The following is a 25,084-nucleotide window of genomic DNA, read 5'->3' as shown; positions in this document are numbered from 1 at the left end:
TCAATCTGGCTTGCATTGTCAGCAGCTGATTTTGAGGTGTCTCCATAGCTCCCTTGGGGCTGAGATTTTGCTGGTTCTAGTTTCCATCTCTTTCTGACTATCTGCATTTACTTCTGCAGCTGCTGGGTAAAGAGTTCATCTGCTCCTAAATCTTTTGTTATTCTGTCGTTTTCAGTCATGCTTGACTCTTTGTGACCCCATTTGGGGTTTTCTTGGCAAAGATCCTGGAGTGGTTTGCCATTACCTTCTCCAGCTCATTTTACAGATAAGAAAACTGAAGGAGACAGGGTTAAGTGACTTGCCCAGGTTCACACAACTAGGAAGTGCCTGAGGCAGGATTTGAACTCAGCAAGATGAGCTCCTGACTCTAGGGCTAGCAGTCTATCTGCTGTACCACCTAGCTGCCCCATCCTAAATCTTTGCAACCAGAAGAATCTGTATGTTTATGCTATAACATGACTTTGACCTATCAAAATAAAACAAAAAGCCCTATGAGCTTACTGAGCTTTGACTAGAATGAATTTGGATGTTGGATTGGTGGTTTTATTATTTGAATGAAATGGTCAATATCAGTGTACACAGTGATATTTTAGACTATTAAAAATAACACTCCAGAAAACCATATGCTTTTTTTTCTCCCTCAAAATGATTTTTAAAGAGGGCATGCTATGTTTAGCATTCATTTATTCAGTATTTAAATGCTTGCTTTGACATTTTTTCCCTTAGTTTTAGAGTCGATGTGGCAACTTAAAAAAATCTGGAATGTTTTCATCTACATCTGTATAATTCAGTAGCTGTGGCTGGGAACTGTTCTCTTTGAGGAGGAAAAGGAATGGTTTTGTTAGCCTAGTGGGTGTAGTTGTCAAGTCAGATAAAATTGAAATTCTCTCCTGATGTTAAAAAGCCTTATCAGCACTTGACTGAGTTTTAAAATCTGATTTCTAATCCTGAATTATAGGAGAGATTTCCAAGTAGTGCTCTGAAGGACCAAAGTTCATTTATTACCCATTGTAAATGACCTGAAGTGGTTGGATTTAGAAGAGCATGCCTGATGGTTACCTTTAAAAAATATCAACCCACTTTCACATTTCATTTTATATCAGCATTAGGTGAAAACCGTAAAAAGTTGAAAGTACTAACTGAACAGGACGCTAAAATATCGTGTCAGAGCTGCTTACATTAATATTTTAAATATTCCTTAGTCATACCTAAAAAACGGATACACATAGACGCTTGCACATAGACACCCAACTTTGCTTTGAAACAGGGATTCTTTTTCATCCTCCTTGTCTTTTGTTGATGTTACTGGAGGATTTCTAGGCTGACCTAATAACTAGGTAGCACAGTAAAGAGAGCTTTGGATGTGTGATTGGGAAGACCTGAGTTCAAATCCAGCCTCACACACTAACTGGGTTGTCCTAACCAAGTCTGTTAACCTCTGCCTGCCTCAGTTTCCTCATCTGTAAAATGAGCTGGAGAAGGAAACTGTAATCCATTCTAGTATCTGCTCAGAAACCCCAAATGGAGTCACAAAGAATTGGACATGATTGGAATGACTCAACAAAACAACAAGAATGGGGATAATGATAACACTTCCCTCCCAGGATTGTTGTGAGGGTAAAATGGGATAATATTTATAAAGCACATTGAAACCTTAAAGAACTATATAAATGCTGACTATCATAGGTATTATCCTCATCACATCGGCACAGTGTAAGGGACAGAATACTGGCTGCTGCTTACTTGTGTGGCCTTGTGGGAAACCCCCCTTTACTTCTTTGGTCCTCAGTTTCCTTATCTGTAAAAGGAGTGGGTTGGAGTAGATAACTTTTAAAGGCTCTTCCAATTTGAAATTAATGTGATAATCCTAGAAAGTCAGGACTAAGTGAATTTATAAAAACCATGTGAGATTTCCATTTTCAGGTGGCTCTTGGAGAGGGGCAGAAGACATTAGTCTTAGAGATTTTTGAGTTAAATTATATGGATATTTATTGAATGGTTGCTATCTGCACAAGACTAGGTGACTTTTCATATCAATTGGTGATCATTTTTACTGTATTCCAATGCTGAACAGAGGGTTCCATTAAGTTGTAAAATTAGGATCTTAGAGTGGGAACTGCTTGTGAGAATAAGAAATCCAGTTGTAGTCTTATAAAGGAAATGAAAGGGGAAAAAAAAGACTCGAACATTGAATGACCAATCTTTTTTTTTTTATTATAACCAGCTTATTTGTTTTTATTTATTTATTTATTGGCAGTTTTTCAGCCTAAGAGCAATTTATTTTTTTGCTTTTTGAATTCTTAGTTTTTATTTTTCCTCAATTACATGGAAAAACAATTTTTAACTTTTTTTTTTTTTGGCAAGGCAGTCATGGTTAAATGACTTGCCCAGGGTCACACACAGCTAGTAAGTGTCAAGTGTCTGAGGCTGGATTTGAACTCAGGCCCTCCTGACTCTAGGGCCAGTGCTTTATCTACTGGGACTCCTAGCTTCCCTGACATTCATTTTTTTTTTTTTAAAGCAATAAGTAACTTGCTCAGGGTTACACAGCCAGTTATTTCTGGGTGTGGTGCTGCGTATCAGAGCCTGGATTTGATCCCAGGTCATCCTGACTCTGGGGCCAGTGCTCTTACTCACTGAGCTACCTGGCTGCCCCTGACATTCATTTTCAAAACTTTGATTTCCAAATTCTCTCACCTCTTCCTTCCCCACCACCCCCATGGAGAAGGCAAGCAATTCAATATAGATTTTACATGTATAGTCATATAAAACATATTTCTGTATTAGTCATGTTGTGAAAGAAAACATTGACGAAAAAAAAACCTTCAAGAAAAATAAAGTTAAAAAAAAAAAGCACGCTTCAATCTGTATTCAGACACCATCAGCTCTTTGTCTGGGGATGGATAGGATTTTTCATCATGAGTCCTTCAGAGTTGTCTTGGATCATTGTATTGCTAAGTCATTCACAGCTGATCATCTTGCAGTATTGGTGTTACTTTGTACACAGCACATGTCACTTTGCATTGGCTTGTATAAGCCTTTCTAGGTTTTTCTGAGGGTGTCCAGCTCATCATTTCTTATAGCACACTAGTATTCCATCACAATCACATAGCACAGTTTGTTCAGCCAAATGGCTAACCTTTTAGCAAGTGAGTTTTATTCCCCAAAATAAAGAGATAGACATTCTTTGCATCTGGGGACTTAAATGTCAAAATTCCTTTAAGATGCACAAATATCTACCATTTTGTGACACATCTGATGTCACATAGAATTTCCTAAAAGGATTGATTGTCTCACTTGTTGGGTCAAATCTCGTCTTGAGCTAAGAATGAATATTAATAGTGTAGGCCTATGATAGAAAGACATAGTGTCTTGTCTCGTGGCAACACCCTAACCACTTCCTTGCTGTCCTCTTACCGTGCTGCTTCCTAGTTTGTGGTATTTTGTGTGTTTTGAAGGAAATTTCCATCTCCCACCACAGGATGAATTTTAAGAATGAAGCTGACTAATGTGTTGCTTTGAGTACTTTTTTTTTTAAGTGGTACCATAGGATTTAGAGTTGGACAGGACTCTTGTTACCAATGAGGACACTGAAGGACCTGTCCCCCAGCACACTGTTAATGAGTGGTAGAGTGGCGATAGAAAGAAGTGGCTGTTGGATCATTGATGGAGGGGAAAAATGGATTTTAGAGATTGTCTCGCTGGTCAGTCCACAAGCATTCCTTCAGTACGTGTAGGTAAGAGGTCCAGTCCTAGGCATTGGAGATAAAAGATAAAAAAGATAAAGTTCTGGCCCTTCAGAAGTGTATATTCCTTACCTATGATTAATAATAATAATGATAGCTAGAATTTATATAGCACTTTCAGGTTTCCAAAGCACTTTACATGTGTTACGTCATTTGAGGAAGGTGCTATTATGATCCCCATTTCACAGATAAGAAAACTGAGACTGAGTGGTGAAGGGACTTGCGAAGCTAGTCAGTGTCCGAGGCAAGATTCAAACCCAGGTCTTTCTGATTCCATCTCCGGCCCTTTATCTAGTGTAATACCTACCTGCCTCTACCAGGAGACGTAACTTTGTGTTTGGGTATGTTTAGGCACATCTGTAGATATAGACAGCTGTGGCTATAGACATGTAGGCAGCTAGGTGGCACAGTGGAGAGAGCACTGGGCTTGGAATCAGGAAGACTCATCTTCATGAGTTCAAATCCAGCCTCACGCATTTACTAGCTGTGTGACCCTGGGCAAGTCACATAACTCTGCCTCAGGTCCCTCATCCGTAATAGGAACTGGAGAAGGAAATAGTAAACCACTGCAGTATTTCTGCCAAGAAAACCCCAGATGGGATCACAGAGTCAGATAAAACTGAGACAGCTTAACCACAACAAAAGATATAGCTGTAGGTAGATAGGAATAGGACCTGGATGTGTGAGATGTCTGTCCCAGATGAGGAAACTCTCTGTTAATGTTAGTGGCATTCCTGACGCAGAGAGCACAGAGAATGACCTTCCTGGCCACTCTGTGTCAGGGGTAGACCTTGAACCCAGGTTTTCAAGCTTTCAAAGCTGGCACTCCATCCACGAGGGACCAAAGAAGGTGAGTACAGTGGACTCGCTCCCATTCTTCTTCCCTCTTCCCTCTAGCCTCGGGCTGGCGAGGGTGGTCTAGACAGTGGCAGGTGTGAGGCAGTTCTACCAGTTTGGAGGCCTTGGGCTTGATTTTCAAAGAAGGCCAGGAATGCAGTGCTCTGAAGCAGGAGTTCAGCAAGGTGCAAGAGCCAAGGGAAAGCTGGAAATGTCAAAGAAGGGAGGAGCGAAACTACTGTCCGGATTGGAGCAGAAGACCTACCTGGAGCTTGTGGTGTCCTGGGAGCTTCCAAGCGTCAGCCAGGCTTTCCTGGGGTGGGCTGGGGAGCACTTGGGCTTTGTGAAAGTCGCCAATGCCGTTTATGTTGTCAGTACTTCTTTTAGAGAAGCTCAGGCTCTTTCTGCTATTGTCAGACATGCCTCTCTCTCCTACCTAACTGAAAGCATAGTGTACGTATACCCCTTAAAGCAGGGATTCTTAACTTTGTTTGTATCATGAACATCTCTGTAAGTCTGCTGAAGCCTACGGACCCTTTTTCAGAATACAGTCATGTTTTGTTTTGTTTTTTTTAGGCATTCGGGGGCCAAATGACTTGGTCAGGGTCACACAGCTAGTATGTGTCTGAGGTCAGATTTGAACTCAGGTCCTGCCTGCCTGCAGGGCCAATGCTGTATTCACTGCGCCTCCTAACTACCCCAATAATGTTTTTAAATGTGTAAAATTATACATTACAGAGGAAACCAATTATACTAAAATATAATCACATAATATTAGGGGAAAAAAACTCAAGGTGTCTTGCAGGAAGCGTGAGGGAGAGAGGGAACTTCTCTGAATCTCTGCCTGTCGTATCTTTTTACCCCCCTCATCTGATCCCCACTTAGAGCCGACAGGATCTGCTAGGGCAGTGACTTGCTTTCTTAAGGGGTGAGGGTTTTCAGTGTGGCTAGCTCAGAGTTTCCTTGCCTAAGGAGAGAGATATGAAACTGAGAAGTCTTTGGAAGGTGAGGAACAAATGATGTGTGCCTGCCTTGACTGCAGATTGAGGAGTTGGGGGCATCTTAGAAGCCTAGAATTTGAGAACAGGGAGAGTTCTTAAGCAGAATGACAGTGAGCTTGGAAGGCTTCGATGATGTCTAAATGCTGTTTTAAGAAAGAAAAACATTTCAAGCAGCCCGAAAGGTAGCTTCATTCTTCAAACATTCTCTGGGGTGGGGATCGGGGTGGGGGGGGGAACTGAGGTGCTAGGACTGAGTGGTCAGGGCCAGAAGCCTCCTAACTTCCATTTCCAGTGACCCTAGTGAAGCTGGGATTAGCAAAGTGAAGAAGGCAGAGAGTTCAGAGGAAAAACTGTTGATGGCTAGAAGACTAGCAGAAGGAGGGACGTGTGGGAGTTTATTTTAGTTCTGCTCTGAAGAGGAAGGAGGGATGTTTGAATATGAGGCCAAGCAGGAAAGGTAAACTGAGACTCAGGGAAGGTGGTGAGAGAAATTTCCAAGGTCACGCAAGGGAGTAAATAGCAGAGATGGGATTTGAACTTGGCTCAGCTCTGGAGCTAGTGTTCTTCCTGCTCTGACACACTGGCCACCATTTAAAAAACTTCTTTTACTTAAAATGTTAAAAATACATGCATATATATATATATATATATATAATATACACATGTCTGTATACATTTATTACACATCTATATATACACACATGTGCATATACATGTGTATGTGTACACACATGTACATGCAGACACACACTGCAACAAATGACCTGAGCTCACTGTAGAATTCTACCTGAAGAAGCCTATGCATGATCTGCAGTTGTGTGATTACCCTGGACCCTCTGTAATTTCTCCTGATAAATGGGTTCCACCATCCCCTTAACATCTTTGCAGCATAAAAGAAGCTGAATGTGAATTGAAGGAGGGAGTTGGATGGTAATTCTTTTCATCTTCTGGGAGGTGTGGGGGGAAAAAAAAACCAGGCACAGGCAGTTTCTAGCTGATCTCTGAGGGAGCCCTTAGGCTTTTCTTTAAAAAAAAAAATCATTTCTTTGCTGAAATGTTGATCCTCAGTGAAAGCTAAAACTCTACACAAATCAGGGTGTGCACACCTGTTTCTCATGGGGCTATGACACCTGCATGTCAGCTGAGACCTATGGATTAACCCTTTGATTCACAGGAGAACCTCTTTCTAGAAGGCTTTTTTACCCTTTTTTCAAGTTAAGGGGTAATATTTTCTAACAGTTTTCATGTTTAAGCAGTGTATTATATTAGCTAGAAAATCAGCCTTGGAGCCAATAAGACCTGGGTTCAAGATCTGCCTTTGACACATCGTGACTGAATGATTCCAGACAACTCTTTTAAAATTGAGAAGATGCTAGGTGTTGGTATGGAGAGAGTGCAGAACTTAAAGAGTCAGGAAGACCTGAATTCAAATCCTCCCTCAGACACAGACCAGCCGTATGACCCCTGGGCAAATTATTTAACCCCTTTTAATCCTCAGTTTCCACATCTGCAAAAATAGGGATAATAATAGCACTGATTTCTTTTTTTTTTAATAGCACTGATTTCAAAGCTTATTGTGAGACTCAAATGTTTTCTTTTTTTAATTAATTTTAATTTATTTAATTTTAATTAATAAATTTTTAGTTTGCAACATTCACTTCCACAAGCTTTTGAGTTTACAATTTTCTCCCCCTTTTTCCACTCCCTCCCTCCCCAAGACTGAGTACAATGTGATAATAGGCTTCACACTCATATTTAACATATTTCCACATTAGTCATGTTGTAAAGAAGAATTTTAACCAATGGAATGAACCATGAGAAAGAAGAAACAAAAAAGAGAGAGAGCAGATAGTATACTTCCATCTGCATCCGGATTTTGTCATTCATTCTCTAGCATTTTCCAGTCATGAATCTTTTGAAGTTGTCTTAGAACCTTGCATTGCTGAGAAGAGCCATGTCTGTCAAAGTTCAAAGTTAGTCATTGCACTTTCTGGCTATAACTGTGTACAGTGTTCTCCTGGTTCTGCTCCCTTTATTCAGCATCAGTTCATATAAGTCTTTTCAGGTTTTTCTGAAGTCTGCCTGCTCCTCGTTTCTGATAGCGCAATAATATTCCATTAATTCATATACCACAATTTGTTCAGCTGTTCCCCAACTGATGGTCATTCCCCCAATTTCCAGTTCTTTGCAACCACAGAAAGCTGCTATAAATGTTTGTACATGTGAGTCCTTTTCCCATTTGTATGATCTCTTTGGGATACAGTCCTAGAAGCAGTATTGCTGCATCAAAGGGTATACACATTATTGTACCCCTTTGGGCATAGTTCCAAATTGTTCCCCAAAATGGTTGGGTCAGCTCACAACTCCACCAACAATGCATTAGTATTCTAATTTTCCCACGTCTTCTCCAGCATTTATGGTTTTCCTGTTTTATCATGTTAGCCAATCTGACAGGTGTGATTGTGGTACCTCAGAGTTGTTTTGATTTGCATTTCATTAGTGATTTAAAACACTTTTTTCATGACTATGGATATCTTTATAATAATATTTTCAAATGCATAGCACATATGTAGGAGTACAAAGGAGACCAATTATCCTGAAATATGGTTATCACAGTATTAAAAAATAAACAAGCAGGTTACGAAGCTCTTCGAGGAAGTGTGAGGGAGGCTTTCTTAGCTCCTTGCTGCCCTTGTCCGAACCCCTCTTAGAGCTGAGCAGGGTCTCCTAGGGGTGGCTCTGTGAGTTCTTAACTGTTCGAGCTGCTTCTACAGTGCAGCTGACCAAGACTTTCCTTGGCTGAGGAGGGAAGCATGGACCGAGAGGTTTCCTCACCAGTTAAACCCCAGGTCCTGGGATTTTTTGGAACCATTTGGTGCTTGGGAAGCTTCCCATCTTGGGATTTCTTTTCAGTGCAGTCGTTGGTTTTGGACATGATAACTGAGAACTCCCCTGCAGTCTTGGTCGGTCACTCTCAGTATACTGGTCTGTAACATGAAGCATCATATGTAGTCTGGAAGATCCCTCCGGCTCTGCTGTTCTGGGATTCTAGGCCATGCACGAAGGTGCAAAGGCTGTCGTTTCCTCTGTGGCTGCTCCCTCTGCCAGAGTCCAAGGTCACACAGCTAGAAGGTGTCAGACAGGCCTGCTCCCTGGCCAGCTGTTTTTAACCAGAATGATTGGGGGGAGGGGAGATTCTGAGCTTCCTTCTGTTTTTCCTCTTCCTGTTTTTCTGGAGAAAGAAGAAGAGCATCATTTGTCCTGCTGATTTACCCACCACCTGGGAGGGCTGGGGGAGGGGAAAGGGACAGTAGCCCCCCGGAAAACTGAGTGTTGGCAGAACGTGGTTTATTGACATAGGGATTTCTAATCATAAGCCCAGGAAATGGGCTGCAGTTCACCTTTGCTTTGTGAAAAGTTTGTTTTTAAAAGGAGGGGGTGGGGGGAGGCGGGGAATCATTGAGCCAAACACAGACTCTACTCCTAAAATGGGATCTTGTCAAATGGGGGAAAAAATAAATCCAGTCAACAAGCATTTAAGTGCCTACTATGTGCCAGAGACTGCACTGAGAGTTGGAGATAAAGAGAAAGCCAAAAACAGTCCCAACCCCCAAGGAACTCACAGCCAAAATAACATTAAATAAAGGGCGCATTCAGATTTTATACTGGCCAGATTCGGGGCAAGAGGAATGGGAAGCATGGAAACAGTTTCTAAGTAGCCACAAAACTCTGGAAGCCTCAAGTAGAGAAGACAAATTGTTATAATTAAAATCATTCTTCTTTATTAAAGAAGGCCAGGGTTGGGGAACCTGTGGCCCTTTGACTGAATCGAAACTTGGCAGAATAGATCACCTTTTGGAATCAGTGGAAAGGCCACACCCAAGGACCTAGAAAACCACCTGTGGCCTGGAGGCCTCAGGTTCACCACCCCTTCCTTAGACCTTTAGTAGGTGAGAGCTGTTAACCTAGTTTGTGTGGGACACCTATTCCCTTAGAGGGCTGGGATGAGCTCTGGAGCATATGGGGAAGGAGATGGATCCGAGAGCATTTTTGTGCCCAGCCCCAAGTGCTTGGGACAGCAGCAGCCTACCTACTTGGACATTTTCAGTACCTTTTCAAGTTTTTTTTTTTTAAATTAGATCAGGGACAGAGCCTCAATTAGTCATTTTTTGTTGATTGTTTAATAAAAATATTTAAGTGTCTATTATGTGGCAGACACTACAGCTATAGAGACAAAAATGAAACTGTTCCCATCCTCAAGGAGGTTGCATTCTATCTGAGGAAGAAACAACATGTCGAGATATAAAAATACAAACTATATACAAAGTAAATTGAGAGGGAAGGGAAGGGGGGAGGTAACATCCTAGGGGAAATCAAGGAAGGCTTTATGTAAGAAGGAACACTAAGCCGAGCCTTGGGTCTGCCAAGCCCCTCGGTTTGCAGATGAGGAACTGAAGTTCTGAGAGGTCAGAAGACTTGCCCAAGGTCATACATGGCTGGCAGCACCAGGATTCAAACCTAGGTCCCCTGTCTCCAATCCCTGTACTCTATTGCTCCTGCAGTAAATTTTGGTGCCCAAGTGACGGAAGAGGGGAATCTTCCCCCTTTCCCCAAATGTGCTTTTCACTTCATGTGTTTCTGATTTCTAGGCTCTAATAAAGAATATTAATCTTTCTAGGCCTCAGTTTCTGTATCGTACAATGAGGACAGCTAGATTCCTAAGGCTGATTCCAACTTTAATGTTCAACAAACCTACTTAATATTCTGCCATCATGATTTATGGTTCTAACAACTCAAGAATGTTTTTTTCTTGAGATTGGTGGTATCGTTTCCCTGATAGAAAAGGAGATCAACAATTCCATAGGACTCCAGACATTCTGCTAGAATGTGGAATATAAAGAGCATAGGACAGATCAGAGGGCAGAAATCCATTAGCCTCTCAGTACCTCAGGCCTCTCTCTAAGGAATCAAACCTTAGTGAAGCACGTGTATCCTTCTTATAATAACGTTTCTAGGTATGTTAAACCCACCATATGACAAAGAAAACCAATCATATTGAAATAAAGTTTCATATATATATTTAAGTTCATGGATCCTAGGTTAGCAACCCCCTCTCTGAGGCTACAAGTTGTAGACTATTTGGTAATTGCATTAGGCAGGGAAATTTCCCCACAGAGGTGAAACTGCTGGTCCATACCCACCCCGCAAATGATCACCACTGGAAGGGACCATAGAGACTTATTCCAAATTCCTGATTTTCAAAATGGGGAAATTGAAGCTCAATCAGTCCACAATTTATCAAGCACCCACTGTATGCTAGGCATTATGCTAAGTTTGGGGCAGGTCAAGTGATTTATCCAAGGGCAGACAGCGGCAGATTCGAGACTAGAACACAGGACTCTGAACCCTCCCAACTCTGATACCACAGGTGTCTGTGGAACATTATGTCCTCTCCCAGGTGAAACACTATCTGAACCTTCTTGCAATAAGTGGATTATCCCATTTGCTCTCCCTTTTCGTATCCCATACACCATAACATCAGCCATATTGGAAAATATGTATTTGAAGGTTGGGATACATTTCCAACTCTGTACTCATTTCCCCTTTGAGTGAACTGTATGCGTCATTTCAGCTTTTTCTCTGTTTGAAAAAACAACCACCAAAAGGTATTAAATGTTTTCAGGATTTGTAAACAAGGTAAAAAAAATGCTGGATTAAAATAATTGTCTTGCAACTATGAAGTGTACCTAATTTTAATATTGACATAGCTCTGATTTTTAAAGTAAAACTTGTAGCATTTGGACCAATAAATCCCATTAATTTGGAAGAAGTTAGAGAGTACTCTGACTGATGGAAATTAACACGGGGCTTATTTTTTTAAAATAATTTTCTCTTGAAATAGGTGTCACCCAGATTATTAGGGCAATTACAATTTCCGTTCTCAGTTTCAAATTTTTTGAGTTGTGAGATTTGTGTGACTCATTGACTCATTCCGTAACGATTAAAATGTGTTCTCGCACTTGGCTGTTGTATTTCTCCGACAGGCGTCTAGATGCCAACCACATTACCTCAGTCCCAGAGGAGAGCTTTGAGGGTCTCATTCAGTTACGACATCTGTGGCTCGATGACAACAGTCTGAGCGAAGTTCCTGTCCGACCACTCAGCAACCTCCCCTCTCTCCAAGCTCTGACCTTGGCTCTCAACAAGATCACAAGCATCCCTGACTTTGCCTTTACCAACCTTTCAAGCCTTGTGGTTCTGTAAGTACCTTGCTACTTTAAATTTCTTATTCAAGTAAGTCTTAAGAAGTATTTAGTGTGTGCCTGGCACCATGCTAAATGGAGAGGTGGGAGTGTGAGGGAAGGGCATCTCTTGGCATTTCCAACTTTAACTCTGTAGAAAGTACTTGGTCTTCTGTGGCACATTACTGGAGAACCAAAGCACAGTATAGCTCCCAACCCTAAAGAAATGATTATTCGGGCCACACACAAAATAATCTCAACATGCATTTATTACGCCTCTGTGGTATGTGTAATAATAATATCTGCCTTGGTCTTTGAGATGTATGAGAGAAAGTCTTTAATTTGTGAGAGAACTGGGCAAGATTCGATCAATAAACATTTCTTAATGTGCCAGGCATTGCTAAACAAAAGGCAGCTGTGGATGGGGTCTCAGTCAGCATTGTTAAAGGGAACACCCAGGCTGATTAGATGAGAGACCATGCCCACAGGGGTCTTATAGTCTCCCCAGAGTGGAAGGGGGTGGTACAAGATATGACACGTACGCGGTTGAGAATGTACACAACGATTTGAAGAGGGACCAGAGAAATCAGCAAGATCTTGCCGTGGGAGTTGGCACATCTCATGTGCCTTCAGTGATGCTTAGTGATTTTGTGAGGTGGGGAGGGAGGCATGGGGAACAGCAAAGGCATGGAGATGGGAGATGAAATACTGAACTTGGGGAATAGGAAACAGGTCAGTTTATTTGGAGGGCATGAAAAGAAGTAATATGGAATAGATCAACTAAAGTAGACTGGAACCATATCGTGCAGGGCTTGTCATTTAGGAAGGTCTTTTGGAGAAGCTAGATGGCGCAGTGGCTCGAAATCAGGAAGACTCCTCTTCATCAGTTCAAATCTGGCCGCAGACTCTTATTAGCTGTGCGACCTTGGGCAAGTCACTTGACTATTTGCCTCAGTTTCCTCATCTATAAAATGAGCTGGATAAGGAAATGGAAAACCACTCCAGTATCTATGCCAAGAAGTCCCCAGACATGACTGAAAAACAACTGAACGACAAATTTATCCTTGAGGTGACAATGAGTCAGCTGAAGGCTCTTGAACCAAGGAATGACACGGTCACATTTCTGCTTTAAGAATATTGCTGGAACATCCATGAGAAGCGTGAACTGGAGAGGGGAGAGGTTAAAAGCAGGGGCCCATTTTAGGAGACCAGAGCAAAAAGTCCGGGTGGGAGGGGAGGAGGGCCTGAACTGGGAGCATGAGCTGATTTTATAACATTATGAGTCCTTCTGACCCTGCATTCAGATTTACTGTGCACAGAGACCCAAGCTGAGCCAAATACTATAGAAACCATGTTTGGTTTGGGCTTTAATGGGGATCATGGGTTTCTTTTTAGCTCGGACTCGGTAAAACAAAATGGCGTTTGGATTTATTTGGGGCTAGGGCTTAGCAAATTAGTACATTTGTTCTAGGTTTTGGTTCAAGTCTCTACTGTCTGTGCCAGAAGGTAATAGAAATTAAATTCTGTTCAAATGCTCCTGTTATAAACCTTTTGCAAGATCAAACTGCCCCTCTCCCCTGTTTTCAAATGATCAAGAATAAATGATGAAGATTTTGTAAAGGTTTATATTCAAAATTCAGTTAACAGCTTTTCCCCTCTATTTTAAATAGGTAAATAGAAAATGAATCCAAAGAAACTGTTCCAGTCTCATAAGCACATAAGTGACCAAAATGCCCTTTCCCCTCTGACTTTATATAGGATCAGAGATATAGAACTGGACAATACCTTTAAATGTCAGGTATTCCAACCCCTTCATTTCACAGTTAAGGACACTGAGGCTCACAAATGATTGTTCAGGCTCACCCAGATAGCTTAGTGACAAGAATCAGGGTCCAAATCCTTCCACCCCTCATTTTGTTATCCCATGATAGCTCCCTCAGTTAAATTTCATCCCATAAAACAAATATTTATGTGGAAGGCATTGGAGATACAAAGATATGCTGGAGGAAATCGCTACCTTCAAGGAGCTTATATTCTCCTGTGCATGCCCACAAATGAGTGGAATGCAGGAAAAAATGAGGGGGGCAGGACCAGAAGGATGATCGGGGTGCTCAGAGAATGCTTCTTGTAGGAGGGAGCTAAAGATTTGGAGAGAAGATAATGAGGAGGAAAGCATCACAGGCCCGGCAGACAGCTTGTGTCTTATCAGGAGCTAAGAGGTTGGGTGCGGGGAACAGCTCATAGGCTTATTTGGCTAGCATGTGGAGTTTGTGAAGGAGAGTAGGCTGGCAGAAAAAGCAGGTAGGAGTCTAATGGTATGGAAACTTCAGTGTCCAGCTAAGAGATGCTGTTCTATCCTATCCAGGCCATGGGGAGCCCCTGAGGGCAAATGGGGCAGTCAGACCTGTGCCTCAGGCAGATTACATGTGGAAGATGGGTTGGAGAAGGGGATGTTATTTCTCTGAGCCTGTTTTCTGACCAGTGAAATGGGGGAATTGTCTTTTACTGGATTATTGCGAGGACTGAATATGCAGACTCTTGACTTGGAAGGTGCCCAGGAGGCCAGGAAGTCCAGATGGCTGACCCAGGGCTTTGCCTCATATTCGCTAAAGCCACTGAGGCCATTTGCTGCCGGTTTCTTCTTCCCTCCTCCTCCTCATCTTACATATCAGCCAGATGTCTTCTCCTACCCTGTCTCCCTCTCCCTTCTTCCCCTTCTCCTGGCCAGCACAAGCATGCCTTGTTCCTCACCGTTATCGCTGTTCTCTCCAGCAGGTTGCCTTAGCTCTCAGCCCCACTTTTTCTTACCTTCAGTCTCTCTCCTTCTTTTGACTCATTCTCTGACACTTATAAACACACCCAAATCTCCTCTCCCGTTCTTTTAAAAGCCAAAAACAAACAAAAAACTTCAGTTAATCCCACCATCCCCGCTAGCTCTTTCAATATCCACCCCAGCTTAAAACTCTTTCAAGGTCCATCAATCCTTCTATCGAAGGTCCCTCAAATTCATCTCCTCGCATGGTCTTCCAAAGCCTCTGTCCTCTGACTTCAGCTGGAAGCTGCTTTGCAAAGTTATCGGCGATCTCTTAATCGACATGTCTGATAGTTTGTTCTCAGTCCTTGACCTTCTCAACATATTGCCGCCTTTGACACCATCTGTCCTGTTAGTTTGGCACTTAGCACCTGCAGCCAGGTGGCACCATAGTGCACAGAGCGCCAGGCCTGGAGGCAGGAAGACTCATCTTCCTAAGTCCAAATCTGGCCTCAGGCCCTTACTAGCTGTTTGACCCTGGGCAAGTCACTTCACCTCCTCCAGAGTTTCCTCAAAAAGAAATGACAAACCACTCAATATCTCTGCCAAGAAAACCCCAAACAGGGTCACTTGAAATGACTGAACAACAACATAATCGCTTGTTAGTTTAATACTGAAACTTATGTGGGAGCTACTTTAAGTGTTTAAAACAGTTACTGCCTAAAGATATCTATATATTGTTTTTGATTCTTTTTTTCCCCAGGCACCTTCATAACAATAAAATTAAGACCCTAGGCCAGCATTGTTTCGATGGGTTAGACAACTTGGAAACCTTGTAAGTACATCTTGAGTAATCTCTGTTATTGATCATGATGTATGACCATTGCAAAAGAATATATGGTATTGAATCCATAATTTTTCTAATTTTTTCATCATTTTGTGACATTTCAGTTTTGTCAGTCTTATGGCCAGGATCAAGAATAATTCAAATTTGTGGTTAGAAAAAAAAATTTCCCTTCTCTTTAGGGCCAAGGGTAGGGTGGGGTATTTAGGATTTTAATTAGTTGATTTCCTCTTAATTGTGGTTTTATTTGCCCTTTCAATTTCATGATCTAAGAAAAATGGAACTAGGTCTTCATAAAGAAAAATTTAGAATATTTAAGAAATACAGTATACACAACATTTCTGCAAATATTATTCTAAAATCATGTCATTAATTCCTTATAACTGGGTTCCAGCTTTATGTCTTAAACCCCAATTTAGTTATTAATCCAGCTGCCCAGGTATAGCACTGTTACTTTAAAACTGTGGTTTCCTTGAGTATTGTTAAAACTAAGGTGATTTTGTTGAATTAGGCAGCAAGCTTGACAAGGCTATCATTATGACCTTCAACAGTGGTACTGTGTTGTGTTCCTTATAAAGATGATACCTTTCTAAAAGAGCCTGATCTTGGGGTGGCTAGGTGGTACAGTGAATAGAGCACTGGCCCTGGAGTAAGGAGGACCTGAGTTCAAATATGGCCTGAGACACTTAACACAAAAATTAACCATGTGACCTTGGGCAAGTCACTTATCCCCAATTGCCCTGCCCTCCCCTCTTCCATGAAGCAAAAAAAAAAAAAGAGCCTGATCTGAATAGACTAGTAACTGTGAGTTTCTGCTTTGGCTCCTTGTTTCTTAGGCTTTGCTAGAAAAACAAAGTTGGGACAGGATTCAGGCCACTCTTAGGTGGTAGCCGCCATAGCAAAGGGGGTCACGGTCATAGAATTTCATGGAAGTCATTCTGTTCACTAGACTTAGTCCTCAATTTCTGGGAAATACTGTTCAGAGGCCACATTAACTAATAGATAAAATGCTGGCGTTGGAGTCAGGAAGACCCAGTTTTAGAGGCCACCTTTACTAGCTGTGGGACCTGGGCAAACCACTTGACCTCTGTGTGAGCTTCAACCATCTCTCTATGACTTCCTTATTGAGTCAGAGACTGTTTGGAGTCTGTGTTGATGGAGGGAGTTCACACAACTAGAGTTCCCCACAGTGATAAAATCCGTTAGGAATTTTTAGACTTTTAAAAAATTCCAAACTTCATAATCACTGCTCTTTCCCCAAATAGCATTTCCTTTATCATTTTAGAATAGACACCTATAAAGGACTTCTTTGGTAGTGAATTTCTAAGGAGATAATTTTACTGCCATTTTCTGCCGTGTAATAAATTAATATGAGGATATCATTGTGGGGGAATTTTTTAACTTAATAAAAAAATGCCCATCTGAAGACCTATTAATCCTTGTGTGGTGTCACCTTCCTAAGCAAAGAAGTAGACAGCAGGAGCACAATCTGGAATATGTTCTCAGACATGGCCAGTGGGTTGATTTGTTTTGCTTGATTGTATTTGTTTTTACAAGGGAGGGTTCTGGGGGGGCTCAATTATTGGGTAGTGACAAAGATTCCTACCATAAAAGTCTTGGTAATTCCATGAAACTTCTTATTTACAGCTTTGATTTCTATAACACATTTATCTATAGTTGACATTTTTTGAGTGATGTCATATTTTAGAATAGAGTTATAACTAGTATAATTCCTTTCAGCAGTGGTATTAAATTCAAATAGAAATAGATGCCTGAGAGCATCTATTGACTTAGAAAGTTACACCTGAGTAGGCTCTGTGTTGGATTGTATTTTTATTTGTTTTGTTCAACATTTCTCAATTACATTTTAGTCTGGTTCAGGCCAGGCCTGGAGTTTTAAACCTCTGCCTTACAAAGATGTGATTATTGTTCAATCTGGTTTCATCTTCATTTTCACATTCCTTCTAGGGACTTGAATTATAATAATTTGGGAGAATTTCCTCAAGCCATTAAAGCACTGCCAAGCCTGAAGGAGCTGTGAGTCTTTTCTTTGCTCTCTTGATGCCTCATTCTTTCATTACTCCCGCCCCACCCCCAGCCTTCCCACATGCCGATGGTACACGATTGAAGTGTCTGTTATGTAATTGTACCAAATGAGCTGTATCATTGTCCAAGAGTAAGCATTTATTAAGTACCTACTCTGCCTATATGACTTCAAGTAAATCACTTTCCCTTTTTTTGGCCCCAGTTTCCTGGTCTGTCAAATGAGAGAGGTTGGTCTACTCTAGATGGCTTCTGAATCCCTTTCCAGCTTTGGGTGTATACTCCTGTTTGAAAGACATTGTGCTGGTCACTGGGGATGCAGGAGACACCACCCTCCCCCATTCCCCTGCCCTCAGGACACTTGGAATTCTTTTGTGAAGATCATAGTTAATTCTGTGTGTGTGTGTGTGTGTGTGTGTGTGTGTGTGTGTGTGTGTGATTAACAACTGTCAAGGAAAAAGACTCTCTTAGAAGGTGGCACATAAATTTGGCCTTTGTTATCATCAACAAATCTCTCTCGAGTGTCTGTGATATTTTGGGCAGCATTCTGGGTTCAGGGGAGATGAAGAGGCCAGAGGTGGCGTACCTGCTCTCCAGGCTGGCTGGGCTGACGTGTCATCCACAGGGTAGAAAGATTGCTGATCTTGGAATAGGAGCCGCCATGACTCGAATCCCTGTTAGTGGTGTCACCTTGCACAGTCCCCTTGATCTCTTTGAGTCTCATTTCCCTCATCTATGAAATAGTGATATTAATAGTTGCAACACTTCTCTGCTGTGATTGTTACAAACAAAGGAATCAAAGCCCTGTAATAATAGTTATTATTATGAGCAAAGACATAAAACAGCACACAGCCGAGGAAGCAGAAGGGGCAGGTGTTGACAGCAAGTGACTTGCACGTAGTAGGTACCTAATATCTATTGAATCAAAAAAGTGCTCTGAGAGGGCAATGCTCATTGAGTCTGGAACAGGTTCTACAACAGAGAGCTTCACTTAATGATTTTCTTCTTCTCTTGAACAAATGCATTTGTCTAATTTTATCACCAAATACATGATATGTGCATATATATCTGAGTGCATGTATACTACATATGTTTGTGTGTATCTGTGTGTATATATTCTCTGTATGTGTGTGTGCATATATACTTTATATATGTGTATACATATATATGTATCTGTGTGTGCGTGTTTATGTTTGTGATGAGAGGATGGCAGATTGACCAAGGAATCCTTCCCGTAGGAAGTAGCCGCTGAGCTAAGCCTTAAAGGAAGTTAAAAATTCTGAGAGGTGGCAAAGAGTGTCTTCAGTTCAAGGCATAGTTTAACCTAAGATCAATGGGCAATATACATATACATACATATATAGACAGACAGACAGACACTCTATCCTAAACTAAATTGTGTCTTTAGAGCTAGGCACAATGCTTCTTAGTGGATTGGTCATCTCCAAAACATGAAGTAAAATTAGAATTTTCTTGTCTTCTCCCCTTTTGGGGAATTTATTTCAGAATTTTACTATTTGTCTTTCATATTGAGCTGAATAGGAGTATATACTTATAATTATATTACCATATATATTTAATGAATTTTAAATACTTCTATGGTAGTAAAGATAACTCCATAATAGAATATGAATTTCAATGTAGTTTCTCTCTTTCTTTAGGGGATTTTTCAATATAGTTTCTCTCTTTCTTTAGGGGATTTCGTAGTAATTCTATTTCTGTAATCCCTAATGGAGCATTTGGTGGAAATCCACTCTTAAAAACCATGTAAGTACTTTGGAAAGCTTTTTTTTTTTTTTAATGTAAAATTATGCTAAGCTGCCTCGATCATGCCAGACATCTGGACAGAATGGGAAAATATCAGCTAAGTCTTCTGGGTGTTTGGCATCTGTATGCAGAAAGATTTAGTAGCTGAATGATTTTATGAACATTTTACAAACATTTACCTCTTCCTAATTTTGCAGCCATTTAAATGACAACCCTTTATCTTTTGTGGGGAATGCGGCCTTTCACAATCTGTCGGAGTTGCATTCTTTGTAAGTAGTACAGTAATTGAGGGGTTTTGATTTTATTTTTGTTGTGCTCTTTTCCTTTTGTCTGTGATGCCTGGAGTGGGATCGGGCTAATTTGTTTACATGAACCACTTTTAGCCAAGTTATCAACATTCCAGGCTGAGTTGGAGGGATTTGGGGCTGATTGTATTTCTTGGGACAGCAGTAATTCTATAATTTGACCTAGAATGAGAATAAAATAGATTGTGAAGTTCAAGTATAAAATATTGTCTTCTATAATAATTCTTCTATAATTCTCAGTTTCTTTTTCTTCCCTTTTTTTAAAGAGTCATTCGGGGTGCAGGCATGGTACAGGGATTTCCTAACCTGACTGGAACCATCAATTTAGAGAGTTTGTAAGTGTGGACCTTTTTAAATTGGGGGTACATGGTTAGTTGTGAAAAGGGGTTTGGGCATCATAAGAATAAGCATGGAAACAGATTGCAAGTTGTCATTGATCATATGAAGACATCATTCAGTGCACTAATAGGAAAAGAAATTCCAATTAAAACAATTAATAGGGGAAGGCCAGGTAGCACAGTGAGTAAGAGCACCGGCCCCAGAGTCTGGATGAGCTGGGATCGAATCCGGGCTCAGAAACTTAGTACCCACCCAGAAACACCTGACCGTGTAATCTTGAGCAAGTTACTTAACCCCAATTGCTTAGGGGGGCAGCCAGGTGGCTCAGCGAGTAAGAGCACCAGCCCCAGAGTCTGGATGACCTGGGATCGAATCCAGGCTCAGATACTTAGCACCACACCCAGAAATAACTGGCTGTGTAACCTTGAGCAAGTTACTTAACCCCTATTGCTTAAAAAACAAACAAACAATTAACAGGTTTTCAGATGCCCACAAAACTGGAAAGGATGCTTAATACAAAGACAAAAGAATGACAATCCAAAAGATCTTGATGGTGCTTGACAAAGAGTAGACGCTCAACACATGTTTATTGATTGATTAAAATGTTGGACTGGATCTAAGAGAATGAAGTTTTCTGTAAGAGGGATAAGTGCAAGGTTTTACACCAGGGTTAAAAAGCAGTTTCAAAACTATAAGATAGGGAGGCTTGGCTAGAAATTGATTCTTGTTTTAAAAAGGAAGAGGAAGGTCTGAGGGTTTGCTTGAATTACAAGCTCCATGTGAGTCAGCATGGTGACATAAGAACCAGAAAACCCCTAGTGTCATCCCAGGCTATATTAGTAGAAGTGTAGTATCCAGCCCCGAGGGAGGCAGTTGTCTCACTGTATTCTGCTCCTGTCATTACCACATCCAAAAAATTGTGTTCAGTTCTGGGCATCAGATTTTATTTAACATGGCAACAAGCCTGAATATGTCCAAAGGAGAATGACTGATTTGAGGTGAGAGGACTAGATATGGCCGTACAAGAAATATTTGAGAGAACCGGCTGTGTTCAGCCCGGAGAAGACTTGAGGGCAGAGGGGGAGAGAATTTCTGGTTTCTGGTATTGGATGGGGCTGTTCTGGTAGAGGAATTAGATTTATTTTGCATGGTCCCGGGGACCACAGCTATGAGCAGTGGGTGACCAATGGCAGAGAGGCAGATTGCAACTCAGTATAATAAGAAATTTCCTAATAATTCACATTGGCTCAAAGTGGAATGGGCTGTTCAGGAAATTCTTCATTACTGGGAGGCTTTCAAGTAGAGGTTGGAAGACCTTCGTTAGGGGTGTGGTTGATGTTCACCTACAGTTTGGACTAAGTTCTATCTGAGGTCCAACTCTGGGATTCTGCAGTTGCCTCTCCCTACTTTGGTCCATTTATCTCACAGCCACCAAATTAATCTTTCAAAAACTTTCATTGGGTCACTATTGCCAGAAAGACGTTAGCAATTCCCCTCTACAGTGGGGTAAAACCCATATTCCTTAGCCTGGCATTGGAGACCTACTACAGCATGGCTCCAGAATTCCTACTGTTCTCCTTCAGAAAACCCTTCTCTAGAAGTAGACTAGTTTTAATCACTATTCTTCCCACATACTACACTCATTTGTGTAGAGTTCCTTCAGCCAGGAATATACTCTCTACCCCACCTCCATTCTTCCAACCTCTGCCTTTCCATATTTTTTCCATTTTCAAGTCTTAGCTCCCTGAAATCTTCTCATAACATATTTTGACCTAGAATTTATCTTTTTCCCTCCCCTAACTGTTTATGGGAAGTTATTCCTATTGTAGGCTCATGGTGAACCCTTTCTCTTCTTACTACTGCCCTCTGTCTCTTATTTGGTCAGGAAGACAGTTACTGTGTGAGGCTGGACAAGTCACTTAATTTCTCAGGGCAAAAGTTTCCTTATCTATAAAATGAAGGAGTTGGGCTCCACCTCAGATTTGTCTTTCATCTCTAAATCTATAATCCTGTGAAGTGAAAGGGTGTAAATTAAAATGATAGTCATAGGAATAGGAAGGAGAGGATAAATGGGAAAAAAATTCTTTTAAAGTATAAAATGGACAGATCTGTGAGAGAGCCTGGTGTAGCGGAAAGGTAGTGGATCTGTAATTAAAGAACCTAGGCTCAAATCCTACTTCTTCTTCTTCTTAACCATGTGATGGGCTAAATATTTATTTAGTCCACCTTTCTGTACTTGAGTTTTCTCATCATAAAATAAGGGTTTGGATTAAATGACTCTTTAAGTCATTCCAGCTCAAAATATACAATTCTTCAGTGATGACATGGGAATTTTCCAAAGATGGGGCCAGGGGAGCTGGAGAAGGCAAAGAGGATTCCAAAATGTTGAGCCTGCTGTCTTAATCACTGAGTATCAAAGACAAATAGGGAAGAAAGGAGGACCTGGTCTAAGAGGATGGAAGAACTTTTCTTAACTGCCTGCATTGAAGAGGGAATATTTTTTTTACACTGTTAATGACGTGTTTTACATACATTGACGAGTTGATTTGGAAACCTAAAAGAAGAGTCCCTTCGTCTTGTTCAGCCCCTGACTTTAGGTATTGCGATTGACGGGGCCTATATGCAAAGATTACAGTGTTTACTTTTTTATCTAAGAGTGAAATTCTGTTGATCTCTGTCACTTGTGTGGGCTCTCAGTAGTGCAATGTTTTTTCCACAGAACCTTGACAGGCACCAAGATAAGCAGTATACCCAGTAACGTGTGCCAAGATCGAAAGAAGCTGAAGACTTTGTAAGTTGGAGTCTCCTACTCTTTCCTCCATTGTCACTGCACATTTGAAAGAAGGCCAGGGATTTGCATCATCTCTCAATGTGCTTCCTTAGTTAGTGAAGGGTTGTTTTAAGGTAGATGTTGTTTCTTGATTGGCTCCACCAAATAGAGGAGGGCAGAGATTAGGTAGTTTGGTTTGGGGGATAATGTGAAAATAATGTGTTTGGATTTTGAAATGTGTTGGTATCCTGTTTGGGGGATTGACTTCAAATGAATAGATGTTGGGGTTTTGATGGACATCCGGGCAGTGTGAGTCAAGAAGGCACTGTGGCAGCCTAGAGAAGCTAGTTTAATGAGGGAAGATACAGCAGGTCTGTCACATCCCTTGTTCTAGACACCATACCTCTTCTACTGAAGCCTAATATCCCTTGAAAGAGGTAATATAGACAACTTCTGTCCCCAACTCGGGCACATCCTGGGCAACTTTGAGCAAGGCACTTCATTTCACAGTTTCCCAGGCAACTATATGACAATCAGTTGCAGAAAGTTGCCCATCTACATAGAGGGAGTTTTCTTATTTGGGAATTCCCACACCAGCGAAATCCAGGGTTCAGACAAAAAAATTGACTTTTGGGGGCCTCTGTCCTACTGTTGACTGAGATACTCTACTCTGATTGGTCCAAATATCCTACAATTCTTTGCACTACATTTTAGAAAGTCAGTCAATAAGCATTTATGCAGTATTTCCTCTGTGTCGTATGCCCTGTTGGGGATTCAAGAGGCAAAAATAGTCTCTGCCTTCATAGAGCTCCCATTTTAATGAGGGAAATTGCTTCAGCATCACTAGGGACACACAAGATATCTACAGATTAGACGGAAGGTCACCTGAGACAGGGCGTGGACAAGCTGGAGTATGTCCAGGTCCAAATGAGGGGAACCAGGATGGTGAGACTCTGCCTTTGAATGGCTACTTGAAGGAACTGGGGATTTTTAGGCTGTAGAAGAGAAGACCCACTGGGAGAACATGGCAGTTCTTTGAAGGACTGTCACATAGCAGAAAGATCAGCCATGTTCTGATTGGTCCCAGAGACAGAGCTAAGAATAGTAAATGGAAGCTATGGGTGGGGCATGTTCTGGTTTGATAAAGTTTACATCAGACCTGAATCAGGGTTATCCCAAAGTGGTCTGAACTGCTCTAGGAAGTTGGAGGGTCTTTAGACCAAATCGGCCTTGACTTGACCCACTTCCTGGAGGTATACCCAGACAAGGACGGTTTGGGCCAAAGGAATCTCCTGAAGTCCAAGAGCTGAGCTTGGTGGCTATTCCAGACCATTCCACATCTGAGCCCACCCTCTCATTTACTGCTCCTTCACTCGTCGTCATGCTGCCCAACTCCCATACTTACTTGTATTTAACAGAGCTGCCTTTTGGGAAGTCTTTCTTGGTGCAAGGATGGGTTAAATGTTTGGGCTGACATGCTACAATACAGTCAACAGAAATAAAAGTCAGATGTCACCAAGTAAACCTGTGCCAATGATGCCAGTCAGTCCCCTCACTTCCTCCTGTGAGATTTTCTATTTCCTGACTTTATGCACTTTTGTTGGCTCCCCTCCAACCCCCAACACACACACACCTCGAGTTCTTTCCCTCCTCATCTCTACTCCTTGGCTTCCTTCAAGGCCCAGCTAAAACCCCCCTTCCACAAAGAAGCCTCTCTGGATCCCTGGTCATTCCAGTGCCACCCCTCTCTTTATCATTTTCAGTTTATCCTGTCAATCTCTCATGCGTACAGTTGTTGCATGTTGTACTCCCCATTAGACTGAGCTCCTTGAGAGCAGGGATTGTTCTTTTTGGCCTTTCTGTTTATCCCTGTCACTTAACTCAGTGCTTAATAAATGCTGGTTGACTGATGGGTGTCTTAGCCATCATTAGAAGGCTGGGATAACAACAGAAGCAGTGGCATGTCTAAGTTCCATGATACTCATTTTATGTACTTGATACAGAGAGTATCTTAGGACAGATTACAGTGGAGAATCTGACTGACTATATTCTGAAAATCAGAATTAATTTAAAGCCTGTTTTTTTCATATTTAATTTTTTGTGACATGTTAAATACATGTGTACTTGAAGGTATATATGATGTGTATAGTTATAATTTTTTAATATTTGGTAATATATGTCTGTATAATAGATTTTTATACATATATATAGTTAACATTTTTGTTGCCTTTTGCACATGTGTAGAGGTGAAAAACGTTAAGCCTACTGCGAGTGTCTATACCATCTCTATTCTTGGAAATTTCCTTGTTTTTCATGTATAGCAGGGGCTGCTTTGGGACCTTATCATGGGTATCGTAGACTGCTTTCTGTAACAGTGCATTGAATGAGACTAAAGCAGTCACCTTTTTTTCTCTGTCTTCAGGGACTTGTCTTACAAC

At 41.3% G+C, this 25,084-nt stretch overlaps 1 protein-coding gene across 1 annotated transcript in view; it reads left to right on the top strand.

Moving 5' to 3' along the window:
* Positions 1-25,084, top strand: part of LGR4 (leucine rich repeat containing G protein-coupled receptor 4) — a 120,078-nt gene that overhangs the window by 82,350 nt on the left and 12,644 nt on the right. The window contains exons 5-12 of the mRNA XM_069091087.1: positions 11,629-11,844; positions 15,342-15,413; positions 17,391-17,459; positions 19,161-19,232; positions 19,430-19,501; positions 19,804-19,872; positions 22,596-22,667; positions 25,069-25,084. The exon at positions 25,069-25,084 is cut by the window's right edge and continues 24 nt beyond it. Of these exons, the coding sequence (XP_068947188.1) occupies positions 11,629-11,844; positions 15,342-15,413; positions 17,391-17,459; positions 19,161-19,232; positions 19,430-19,501; positions 19,804-19,872; positions 22,596-22,667; positions 25,069-25,084 (658 nt within the window). The remainder of the gene's footprint in view (positions 1-11,628; positions 11,845-15,341; positions 15,414-17,390; positions 17,460-19,160; positions 19,233-19,429; positions 19,502-19,803; positions 19,873-22,595; positions 22,668-25,068) is intronic.

The sequence above is a fragment of the Petaurus breviceps genome, unplaced genomic scaffold (assembly GCF_028583685.1).
Source record: "Petaurus breviceps papuanus isolate PSGF00001 unplaced genomic scaffold, PetGlider_PUasm1.0 188, whole genome shotgun sequence".
Lineage (NCBI taxonomy): Eukaryota > Metazoa > Chordata > Mammalia > Diprotodontia > Petauridae > Petaurus > Petaurus breviceps.
Note: the sequence above shows the minus strand (reverse complement) of the source record. Positions and strands in the feature narration are given on the sequence as shown.